The following is a 12,364-nucleotide window of genomic DNA, read 5'->3' as shown; positions in this document are numbered from 1 at the left end:
CCACTAAAATAGACAAAAATGAGTCTATGGTAGAGAGGGGTGGAGTGGAAGTTTGTAGAAATAGTCTATTGTGCTCCAATGTGGAGAAAAGCTCTATAGCAAAGCTCAAGCTGAAGTTTGTCAGCTGTTAATTTATTTCTGAATAAATGGGCCTACGTCTACCAGTAGTGTTTGTTTAAAGTGTTCTTTTTTGTTCACTCCGCAGCTTTTCTTAAAGTTTTAATTAGATTGTTTCTTTAGCCTTTTGTAATGTCTTTTTGCAGGCACTCGTGGCATTTATTTTAGATCAACTCTGAACTCTGTTGTATTCAGTGACTGTTTAATTAGATCACAGTCTCTATAAACCAATTGTTTGCCTGAAAGTTCATTTGGATTAAGAAGTTAAATTATTTTGACTGTTAAAAAGGTCAAACCCCATCTAGTTAGCATTTACTGTTGACTGTTAATGCTTCTGTGTTTTTTGTAAATACTTTCTTAAGATGTCATACTTCTGAGTTGTGTTGGGACCCTGTTGAGATATTTATTTCCAGACATTTAAGAGTTTACAGGCTCGGGTGTAAACAGCCTCAGGTATGATGGACTATGATGGACTGAACAGAAAGAGATATCACCTTCATTTTGCTTGCCTCCCAATAGAGGAGCGATAACAGCTGACACAGAGTCCACGATCACTGCCTTGACAGAGCCGCCGCCAACAGACGCCTAAACACAAAATGTGACAAAATTAGATTGCTGAAAATTTCATCTGTCTTTCTCAAAAGGTTCCCCGGGTACAGCGGGATTGTTGGTATATTTTAAGAAAAATCAGAACTGCAAACAAACCTGCTGAAGCCTGCCACTGCGAAGGCTGTGCAGACAGTCGAGTAGAGAGTAGACGTCAAACAATCGAAAGATGTGGATCCTCTGAAGAGCTTCCATCTGTAAAATGACATTTTTTTTCCCACCTCGATTTAAATTACACATCATGTGATATTTGTTTAAAACGCAATTCTTGTCAACTCGCCTGCTCTTCCGTGTTACTTGTTTCCGTTTGTAGCATCTGAAGCAAGCGCCTGGCAGTCAGCCCTCCCGTTGTATCGATAAATATTACACTCTGTTTCAGTTGGTAAGAAATGTGCACGGCAACGCCAAAACACACCTAGAAGACATGGAGTAGATGATGAAAACATGGATAATTTCTGTGAGCTAAACAAGTATTATTTCAACCAGAGTACAGTTTCTTATTCTAGGAGAGGAGAGTTTATTCTAAAAAGAGGGAATTTATGTGATGGAGAGAGAAGGTAGGAAATGTTCACCTGAGATTTGCCACTTCCTGGGCCTCCTGACAGCTCTGTTATCTCTCCAGTATACAAGCCTGAATCCAGCACTTTATCTAAGCTGCGAGAAACAAGGTACAATTCATTACTCACAACTGCCATCGGATGTAATAAACTATTAAGTCCAAGTACATACGCAGAGCCAACAAAAACTGCAGCTGGCTAGACCTAATACAAACAGAGCTTGTGTTAAGTTCCAGAATATTCTTAAGATATTTGGCCAGATCCTAATTTCAGTTGCTGTTTGATTGCCTCTAATCAAGCTCAGCCAGTGACTGCATCTTTCAAAGAGAATCAAAAATAAAATAATTCATTCATCTTTGTGCATATGTGGATGGGTTTGTTTGTTAGCTACAGGTCTAATGAGTGTGTACAAACAGTGACTCTAAGAGATTTTTGTGACATAAGTTCAGCGAGATTTGTCTCCTAACTAGTATAATGATAATGGGAAGCTATCATTGACAAATCAAATCCAAAGTGGACCCTTGTTGGAGGAAATATTTGTTCCGGCCCCATCCGTTCTCAACTCAGCTCTGGGTCCTAACAGCTACTACAGAATGTAACACTGTGATGTACTTTTTATGCAAGATAAATGTACCCCTTTTTGGTCTCTATCAGCAGTTGCAAGACTGGGCTAGAGTCGTCTATGAACAAATGTTCTATCTCTATATATTTATCCATTTTTATGCATAACTTGTACAGTGGGAAATGCTCTGCCATAACTGGAGTAAGACTAAAAGGTGTAACACAGGATTGATTGACAATTTATACTATATGCTTTAAATAACAGTCAAACCAGGTGCGGCCATTTTTGACCCCAGAGGACAAAAGGTGTATGGCAACTGGGAGGACATTATGAGGGTTAAGCCTGTAACTTCAGCTAGTTGCAGCTAAACGAGGTGAGATCATGTGACTCGAGTTCCACACGAGATGCTTTCAAATGAATCTCATCAAAAGTGAATTTTGAGTTAAGATTATTCTGTCAATCGACTGTCCCCAAAGTTAAGAATGTACTTTTGAGCATTAATCTTCTGCACCGCGTGGCATAATTAATTCTCATTTCACTATCCACTTTTCATTACATTATCTATTTCTTCCAGTATTATATACTGAGGAACTGTTCTGCTAGCTGAACTAGAAACATTTGCATCTCTTCCTTTAGAAGAATAGCCTCAGACAAGTGCATGCATTGTCTCAGTTGGATGGTGAAGTGTGGTTCTGTTCTTAAGATTTCCAACCTTGTCAGTCTTGTTATAGCTTCTTTGTTGTCTAAGTAAATCCTCCCTGAGCTCCACCTTTACACAACCTAGGTCATTTATACATGACCTCTTCCACTTCAGTGAATCCACTCTTCTTTTTTTTTATGTGTTCACACTTTAAGAAACTTGAGCAATAAATCACAAGAGCTCTATTAAAAATCCTACTGAGTTGAGTGAACAGAGGCTGGGCCGATGTGTGGATGAGGTTAAAAGTAGACCGTGTTTGAAGGTTTTCACAATCAGCTGTCAACACACAATAACATTCCTGTGCTACTTTAACCTTACCCTACCAGTCTGATTTCATTGTGTGAACAATAGTTATGTAAAATGTAGGTTTCGGGTTTGTTTACAGCCTGTACAGTCTTCCCAACAACAGAACACAGTGACAATCTTACTCCTCTTCTACTTATACTTCTTGTTACATTGATTTAAGTGATGTATTTGTTACTATAACTCTGTATGCTATTTTGGAAAAAGTTACAGCAACATAAAAGACTGATGCTTTAAAGAATTTTTGAGTTTTTATTGGCTCCAACTCAAGAGAAATTAGTTCTGTTTGCACTGTTTGTGGTCGTAATGCTTTAACCATCTGTTCCCTCAACAGCAAGTGTTTTGATTTGTCTATGCCGACGGTCAGGCTAGTGATCTGTGCAGTTTGTGGAATCTCATCGTCTTTGCCTGCTCGTGCATGATGGATGTGACGACGGTGCAGTTAAATCTACATATCCAAGGTCCTCTCCAGCTTGAAGGTTAAGCATTGCCACAAGCCTGCAGTTGCTTGATAGTGACTCCCGTCACCCACGACATGATTGTGAAGAGGAGAATTGGTAGGGGTAGACACACTTGCATTATTCCTGTCTTCTCCCCGGCATTGATGCAGAGACAGTTACACTGTTGTGTACTTGTAAGGGCTCAGAAGGATGAAAGTGATTGTCCTTGAAAAGATTCTGAATTTTCTATGGGCTGCACTCATCAGTGAAACCAGACCTTACTGTGCAGTCCTTGGACCTGAGTCCATGTTTTCTTCAACAACTTTTCAAAAGATTTGTGTCTTAATATTCCTGTGGACTGATATTTCTTTCACATGGCTATACCCACCATCAGAATTATAATATGAACAAGAAGAGTGGGAATCATTTTTTGTTGATTCTGACAGTCGCTGGGGACAAAAGCGTTTATTCCAACTGAATCTGACCAGGCAGCAGGCAAAAATAAAATCTTCTCGCTGATGGTCTTGTCTGTTAATGTACGTCATATAGAGGCATCAGTATTAATCTGCTCTTTCATAAGCAGGCTGAAATACTTGAGTCTGATTCATTGTAAGGTGGGCTATTGAGAGCCCCTAACACTGAACTCCAAGGCTGAATTTCTCATGAGGAGGCTGTGAAGGTAGACGATCGCAATTTTCGAGGTTTTAAGTGACTGTCTTGATTTGAGGTTGAATTTTAATCACTTGAGCACACAGAAACATTTCAAAAGTAGCCTGTATATGGCATCATAATATCATGGTGCTATTATACTGTCAAGTGTTGACAAAACATGATGTGGGCTACATGATGCAAGAGCTGATTAAAGCTATGAACCATTATCAGCCCTCATCATCCATCTTTGTTTGTATGAAAAATCACCATAGCGGCAGGAAATCTGAAGAGGTTTGTCTACTTTCTCTCTTTGTACATACTGCTTTATGTTTTACTAACTGAGCTGTGATGGAGCAAATTTAAGCAGCATGAATGTGTTTTGAGTGTTTTTGTGCTGCCTGATGATATTTAAGGAGACAGCTAATGAGAATACAGATACCCTGTAATCAGTTAAGAACCCACGATACTGTATTTTTTTTAAACATGTTATAAAGTGAGGATCTTCACTGGTTATGCAGAACTAAGTATAAAGATTTAAAAGTATCTTTAGTTACTCTGTTGTGTTATAGTAGAGTGGTTTCCTCTGAGCGCTTTTGATTTCTACTAGTTGGCTGAAATATGGAAAATCTCCATCACATTCTTTTCATCCCTTTCAGGGCTACAAACTCTTACTTACTCTGAAAATATCAAACAGCTGGAAGAAGAAATGGAAATGTGAGGGAAGAGAATGACAGACATTAAAGTAATACGACAAAGACGCTTCTAACAGCAGACGTGATTGAAAGCTGAAGTGAAGTCCCAACAGTGTTTACAGCCATCGGGATCTTGGGCTGTCTTTGTCAAGCACAATGAGGAAAATGTAAATAGTCATATTTGCATCATTTCAGTCAGGCTTTGTTCTCACCGACAAATCTGCTGTTTCAAGGAATACTGTTTTATACATCCAGTTCACTGATTCGCAGGCGAGATCCTTTCTTCTGTCTCTGCAGCCGATCAGCCGAGAAAACTAGTTTCACACTCAGCGATGGTAGGAAATATCATTCTGCATATCAACATATTACAGTCCCTCTCAGAGCAGCTGCTTTAATATGTTCTCTGCCCCATCAAGGACACTAAATAGTATGTAAACCTCTCAGGATAATTCAACTTCAATCCAACAGCACTACAAACTGAAGCCAAACTAGAGCTGGAAATATTGTCATTTTGAGTAAAAATGTCCAAATTCTCTGATTTCAGCTTCTGAAATATGAATATTTTCTGTATTCTTTAGTCCTCTATGACAGTAAACTGAATATATTTGGGTTGTGGACAAAACAAAACATTTGAGAAAGTCACCTTGGGCTTTGGGAAACTTTGTGATCAACATTTTCCATCATTTTCTGACATTTGATGGACCAAAAAACAAATGGATTCATCAATCTAGTTGCAGCCCTACTCCAAACTAACCATTGACACTGAACATTTTAATGCAGGAAGCATGTATTGCAGGACTGTTGTGTCAGACTGCATTACTTTTAGCTACGTATACCTAATAGACCAGCAAGTGCAGGTTTCATCACTCTAACTGTCTCTCGTGCACCATACTGACTGCACAAAGAGTGATGGACAGCAAAGATCATCCTTCATCAGTTTATGTTTTCACCAGTAGAGCGCAGCCAAGACACACAAATCACGCTGCCTTTATTCACATGCCTGATTCAGTTTCATATCACTAATCCAAAGCACTAACTAATTTATGAAAACCACTTAAAAAAAAGAGCCACAGGGAGAGAGAGAAAAAAAAACACCTTTGGTCATTAATTATGCTAAAACAGTGAGTTTAACTGTAGAAAAGCTACCATCCTATAAATTATACCATGATGGCCTATTTCACAGATTTGTCCAGAGCAGTCTGTGCCCTGGCTAAAGAATATTTCTCTTCTGAAAGTGGAATATTTATCTGCCATGCTTTGTGCTATGACTGCATACAGATGACTGAATCTTGTGCTGCCAGTACACGTCTCTGTGCAAACCTTTAATGGGATGCTGTTTCTCAGCTTTGCAGGTCAGTTTCATTACCGGTGTAACACAATGGCATGTTGGTAACAGTAGGAAGTTTGGTTTCTTTCAAGTTATTACATTTTGTATTTCTATTCTGTATTTTCTAATGTACTGTGAAAATGCTTTAAAAGACTTTTTTTTGTGTGTGTGCGTGGAAAGTAGCCAAGATGGAAGCCAAGTTAATGCGGCTGATATATCAGAAGCCACTTTAGTCTATGTTCACAAGCCAAATGGAACAACAAGCAAAGAAGTCAGCTTTAGCTGTACACGAGCCAATATGTTCTGTTGCTCTGCTGCTCAGCTGTATTTTTAACTACATCTACCATAGTACACATTCTACCACAGGTCAATGCAAATCTGATTTTAACAACACTGAAAATATTTTACTTTGATAAAAATGGATGAATGCAAGGGAATGTCATTACAAAACATATTTGGTAATGCATAATACTATCGATTCAACATGTTATACTGTATTTGTGGACAGTCAGAACTGGTCTGCAAAGCTAAAGAGCAAAAATTGCAAAAAAAAAAAAGTATTTTAAGCATAACTTCTTAGCATCAACCATCATGTTTCATCCCTTTCAAAGCACTAAACATACAGCTACTCGTGCTGCCAAATGAATCAAAGTCTTTAATTTAAAATAATATCTATAAGTGGCACTGATAAAGGAGCCACAAGGCGCTTAAACAAGCATCATCTCTAAGTCACTTTTGCCTCTACACTGAACACTGGGGAAATGTTTTTTAATTTAGCATGTGGAGAGCCGTCCTTGGGAATACATATTTGATTTAAGCTCTTGTGGCACTGAGCCCACCGTTAAATCCCCCCAAAAGACAAAGCAAAGTGTGCTCTGCTGTGTGTGTAAACTGGTCCTTACCTGGGATTTCCAGTGGAGATGATGGCTGTTGAACTCAGTAGCTCTTCATACAGATCAGCGCCTGACACGGGAAATGCTGTGTGCTGGGCCAGCAGCACGCGACGGATGGCAAACAGTGCCTAAAATACATGTAATTACATGAGGCTCACACCACTACTGCGTGGATCTTCTACATAACCAGTCAAAAGTTTGGACACACCTTCTCAATGTTTTTTCTATTTAATTATTTACAAAAGTATGAAATAACACCATATGGATTATATATATATATATATATATATATATATATATGAAAAAAAAGGTCTAAGCAAAGCAATATTTTAATATATTCTAGATTCTTCAAAGTAGCCACCTTTTTTTTCTCTCAGTCAGCTTCATGGAGTTCATCACCTGGAATAGTTTTCCCGACTGTCTTGAAGGAATTCCCACATGTGCCGAGCACTGTACAGATTTCCACTGGTCTAATGTCTATTCCTTGTGTTTCTTGACCCACGCAGCTCTCTTCTTCCTCCTCGGTAGTGCAGTAAGTAGTTGCAGAAATTCAAACATGAGGCTCTGACTCACGCTGTCTCCTCTGAGACACATCAGATGTGTTTTCTATTTAAACTCTGTGAAACATTTATGTGGACTTTAATCCGAGGTGCTGTTAATTGCCGATGAGGTCGCTAACTGTAACAAACTTATCCTGTGCAGAGAGGTAACTCTTGGTCTTATTTTCATGGGGGTGAAAGGAAGTCCCGCGACTAAGTCCCGTAACGATGGACTGTTGTTTTTCTTCACTGTCGTAATGTAAATTACTGCAATAGTCGAATAAGGCTGTTTACTGTATGCCAACATTGAACAACTGATGGTCTCAAACACATTAAGAAAGCAAGAACTTCCACCAATTAACTTTTGACCACGCACACTGGTTAATTGAAAAGCTTTCCAGGTGACTGAGAGAAGTGTACAAAGCTGTTAATAAAGCAAACAGTGGCCAACTGAAGAATCTAAAATCTAGTTTGCTTACCACATAACTCCATATGTGTTATTTCATAGTTTTAATGGCTTTAGCGTTAATCTACAATGTAGAAAATAATGTAAAAAGGTTCAATGGCATTTTGGCTTGTTTTGATGCAAGTGTTTTTATAAGAACATTATCACGTCCACACTGTTCAATCTCTAACATCACTGTTGGGTTAGCATTTGTTCTGACTTATAACTATGTATATGCGGTGAACATGTGGAGATTCTGCTCAGGCTCCAAATTATTTACAATGCTTAGTGTAAGGACATCAACGTGTTTCAAGATTGTACTGGGATTACCATTTAGTTTCTTTATTGTTAAGTCTGATTATCTTTTGTTTATTCGATAACAAGCCGAAAAATATCTAAAAATGTCTGTCACATTTTACTGCGTTTTTCTTTTTTTCTCTCTTCCTCTTTCTTCAACCTTTACACAGAGGTGCATGCAGAATTAATGCATCTCACCCATGTTCACATACACATACGCTCCTGGATCCTGTAGTGCAGTCTTTGGACTCACACTCACTCTTCTTTCTCTGTTTTCTTCCCTGTTTAATCTCAAAGATCTGTTGTGCTATATTGTGTGTTCTAACAACATATATATGAGAAAAGCAGCACATCTTCACATTTGACAATATGAAACAAGTAGATCCTTGTAGATACTAATGCTTCAATTATGGAGGACACTTTGAAAGTATAAGGGGAGAAACGCCCAAATTTGTGAGATTAATGTAGGGGAGAAATTCAGCAGATTTTGTGTTATTGTGTTGAAAAGAGGCCAGCAGCCAAGCAAAGGTCTTGTCTAGTATGGGAATACTTCGATTTGATATTTCCCAACTGCATATTGCTTATCTTGATATTTAAACTGCCAAACAAGCACAGTAACATTCATTGCCAATTTAAAACAAGCACAGTCACTGTCTAGACGAGACACAAAGCCTCCCTTTATTTAAACCGTAAAACATTCACACTAGCAAAGGGCACATGTGACAATGAGGTATCATTGAGTTAATTAGTATGGAGTCAATATAATGTTGTAGATCGATTATCATCACTGAGATAGCATTGATCTTGACAGGGATTGAACCACATCTCACCTCCGATCACGACAGCAAAACCACAGGGTCATAGACGCTGAAGGAGAAAGGAGATATTTCTACACAGGACTGAGCTCATCATTTCCTGCTGTAAAGTTTGCCCTTCGTGAAACACCTGAAGCCTCATGACATGAACCGAGTTTCCACAAAATTGCCTGGAAAGTCGCATTTCCTCAACAAGGCTTCATCTCCCTGCTGCTTACTTAGAAGTGCACTCCAGCAAATGAATAAAAACAAAAAAGTTCCACACCAAATCACAAAGACTACTTCTTCCTTTTGTATTTTTTAGGGAGAGAAGTACAAAACCTTTTAGTGCACACACACCATGAGCAGTAGATCAGATAATTTTCACCAATCAATCAGCTTGCAAACCAAGAGACTTGGAAGCAAAAGCTTTCAACATAAACGTACAGCTTAAAAATACATTTTACGTACTCTGCAATCGTATAGTATGTGTCAAACAGGTTAGGTTAAGTTAAGATAGAAGTACAAAAAACAACTCTTTCTTCTCCCGGTGTAGAATGACCCTGCACTCGAGGGTGTAATAAATGTATCCAATCAAATGTAATACAAGGCATCCAGTTAACCAGTCCCATCATATAAAACCACACTTGATGGCGAGTTTGGGGGTCACAGCAGCTCTCAGAGCAATGACATGGGTGATTTGTTTTCTATTGCAAATTTTGTCCTTTGCTTTCCGATCCCAAAAGCATGGTTCTTCATACACAGAATGCTGTACTCCTGCTATGGTGTCAATACAGGAGTCCAGGGTCACTACGACACACGCGGTTATGAGAGATCAAATCAAATCCCAATACGACTTGATCAATCCCTTTAACTCAGAAATAGGTCATATTGCAAAGCTGATGCTCCACTCTAAAGGTGGCTAGTCAAACACCTCTGACAGAAAGACCATTTCGAAAATATAGGGGCATTTCTCTTCATTTCATATCGCTTAAGAAATAAAGAACTTTATGAAAAATCCCCAGGAACCTGCCAAAAGTGTGTTGAGCTGCATGAGTGCCTGAGGGAGATGAACAAGCCCTTCTCATCTCTACAACAACAGAGGAAAGACCACACAGTATGGCAGACCAATCATATGACTACTGCCCTTCCTTTCCATCACCCAATGAGATCTTTGGATTTCTGTTTTAAATTTAGTGTGAGTGAGTATACGACTGTCGAGGAACATAGAATTTATTTGCTTGAGTGCAACATTTAGCTTTCTGTATACTTATTGCTGTTAACAGACTTACACTCTGATTAGTCTCTTCTTCTGCCAGGGAGGATTTTCTGTCAGAGTTTAGTAGGGCAAATCTGCTGGGTCTCAATTAGTTGGAATGCTGGCGCCCCCAATCTGGGTTAAAGGCTCCTAGACGAGTGTGTTTTAACATTTCAAGGAAACCTTGCGCAACGTTAACTGAACTGCAGGCTGCTTGTCAGATAAACGTGTCAGTGCAGATGACCTAGCCTTGACCTCCTAGCCGCTGTAATATGTGTGCTCAATAATGGTTCAAACCAACAGCAGGAGTCTGGTGGACCAGAGGGATGCTGGGTATCAGCTCAGGGGATGCCTGCAGGCGAAACGAGCTGGTCAGAAAATCTAGCTCGGTCACTAGGATGAACGTGAACCTGCTGCAGGCGTTGACGGACAAGGGAATATTCGGAAAAACGTAATGATCTTGTGAAGTTAAAAGTCATGCTGTGATGATGAGATGATACTTAACTCCCCAAAACAACAATATATAGGTCCAAAAGACAATGCACAGTGAGATAGTACAAAATGAATTTTTTAAAGCGATTTCAGAGGTTTTTATATTTCCCAGGGGTTACAAAAATATCTCATCTATACATGTCCACACTGCATGTACAGACACTCACTGTTCACAGACGAAGAGGTATTACTGACGAAAAGCTCTCACTCATGTTTTTTTTAAACCAAGAAAGCTTCCAGCTTGACTTCATGCTCTGTCCACCCACGCAATTATTCACTGATACACATTTATCTACAAGGCTCTTCTGGGCCTCCTTCAAGACTACTTGCTTATATGTCTGCAAAAAGTTTGGTGGGAAAACACCATTTAAGATCAAGAAAAATTTTTTTTTCCTGCTAGCTACCCTTAAGGTCAGAACGGAGTTAGGGAGTATTTCTTTCATGATCTCTGCTCTCTCCACAGTTTTCACTGCAAACCGATTTAAAACTGAAAGAGATGGCTTCTCTCTGCAAACTGATAATAAAGGACTTTGTGGCAGGAGTATAATAAGGAGTCTTTTACGTTTGCTGTCCTAAAACATTCCTTGTTTTTTATAGTTCACTGTGCACAGACATGAAATACAACTTCTATTTTTTTACAAGAGCCATTTTAGATTTTTTTTTTTGACACATTGTATCTACAGGAAACATTTAGTATAGCTGCACTTTCTTAGTGAGAAAATGTGATCTTAAACGTGGAGTCGAACCTATGCTGTGAGGCAATTTTCCCCTGACTTGTTAATCAGATGAGCTGGCTTGCCATAGCTTTACAGAACAAGCCCAGTGGGATGTCTGCTTCAATTAAGGATCATTTTCACTTAAAAGTGTAGTCCAACTTATACAACGAGTAACTCCTGCTGTGAACATTTGTGGAAGATCAACATGATATTAGTCAAGACCTAAACCTAAAGAAGAACATTTCAACACTGCAAAAGTAAGCTATGAATTGGATTTATAACAAGGGGATAACCAAGTTAGTTTGAGCTGTTATAAAGTAAGTAAGTGTATTATCTGTAGCAGTGCATGTTTGTGGTTATATGTGACTGAACTGGAAGTTTACCTACTGACATGCAAAGTATTCAGTGAATGAGCTTCATGTTTAATTAATATGTGCTATAAATACCTTATATGACACAGAGCATTTCCGAGCAAGTTCCTCAATGTCAGATGAGACCAGGTCCTCCACTGTGAAAGCAAGAAACCATGCTTGTTAATGCTAGTCTGTTTTTTGTTTTTGTTTTATTAAGATGAAGCCTCCACACAGACACACTCATGCACTGACCTGTTTTAACATCAGCAGCACGTAGGCTCCGCAATAAAACCTCATCCAATCCCGGACACATCCCTTCACTCAAGCCTGCCATGGTGTTACATTTTTAGTTACTATCTGCACAGCTGAACCTCCACAGATGCCGTACACTTGTTTTTAGCCTTAGCGGCTAAGTTACGCAGCTAACTTATCTTCCTGTGTGCTCGTTGAGGACAGCGTGAGTGACTTTTTCTTGAGCTACTTCTAAACTTCACGACGATAAAACTACAACAGGATCCACGCGAGACAAATTAACGCCTTTAAAAAACTTTTCTCGACTCGCTGCAGCAGTACGCACTCATTTCTTTTCAAACTGATTAGGCGAAGACTTAAATCTTTTAAG

General features: G+C 39.1%; 1 protein-coding gene across 2 annotated transcripts in view; it reads right to left on the bottom strand.

Annotated features, from left to right (window-relative positions):
• The window catches only part of rad51d (RAD51 paralog D), an 18,203-nt gene extending 5,839 nt beyond the window's left edge, over positions 1 to 12,364 (bottom strand). The window contains exons 1-7 of one of the 2 annotated variants that reach the window (XM_019260229.2): positions 11,995 to 12,364; positions 11,836 to 11,897; positions 6,858 to 6,976; positions 1,296 to 1,377; positions 1,004 to 1,138; positions 823 to 918; positions 612 to 702 (exon numbers count right to left, since the gene is read on the bottom strand). In XM_019260229.2, coding sequence (XP_019115774.2) covers positions 612 to 702; positions 823 to 918; positions 1,004 to 1,138; positions 1,296 to 1,377; positions 6,858 to 6,976; positions 11,836 to 11,897; positions 11,995 to 12,076 — 667 coding nt within the window. In that variant the 5' untranslated portion in view covers positions 12,077 to 12,364. The remainder of the gene's footprint in view (positions 1 to 611; positions 703 to 822; positions 919 to 1,003; positions 1,139 to 1,295; positions 1,378 to 6,857; positions 6,977 to 11,835; positions 11,898 to 11,994) is intronic. The other variant, XM_019260230.2, reaches the window with a different exon arrangement.

This window comes from Larimichthys crocea, chromosome III (genome assembly GCF_000972845.2).
Source record: "Larimichthys crocea isolate SSNF chromosome III, L_crocea_2.0, whole genome shotgun sequence".
Classification (NCBI taxonomy): domain Eukaryota; kingdom Metazoa; phylum Chordata; class Actinopteri; family Sciaenidae; genus Larimichthys; species Larimichthys crocea.
Note: the sequence above shows the minus strand (reverse complement) of the source record. Positions and strands in the feature narration are given on the sequence as shown.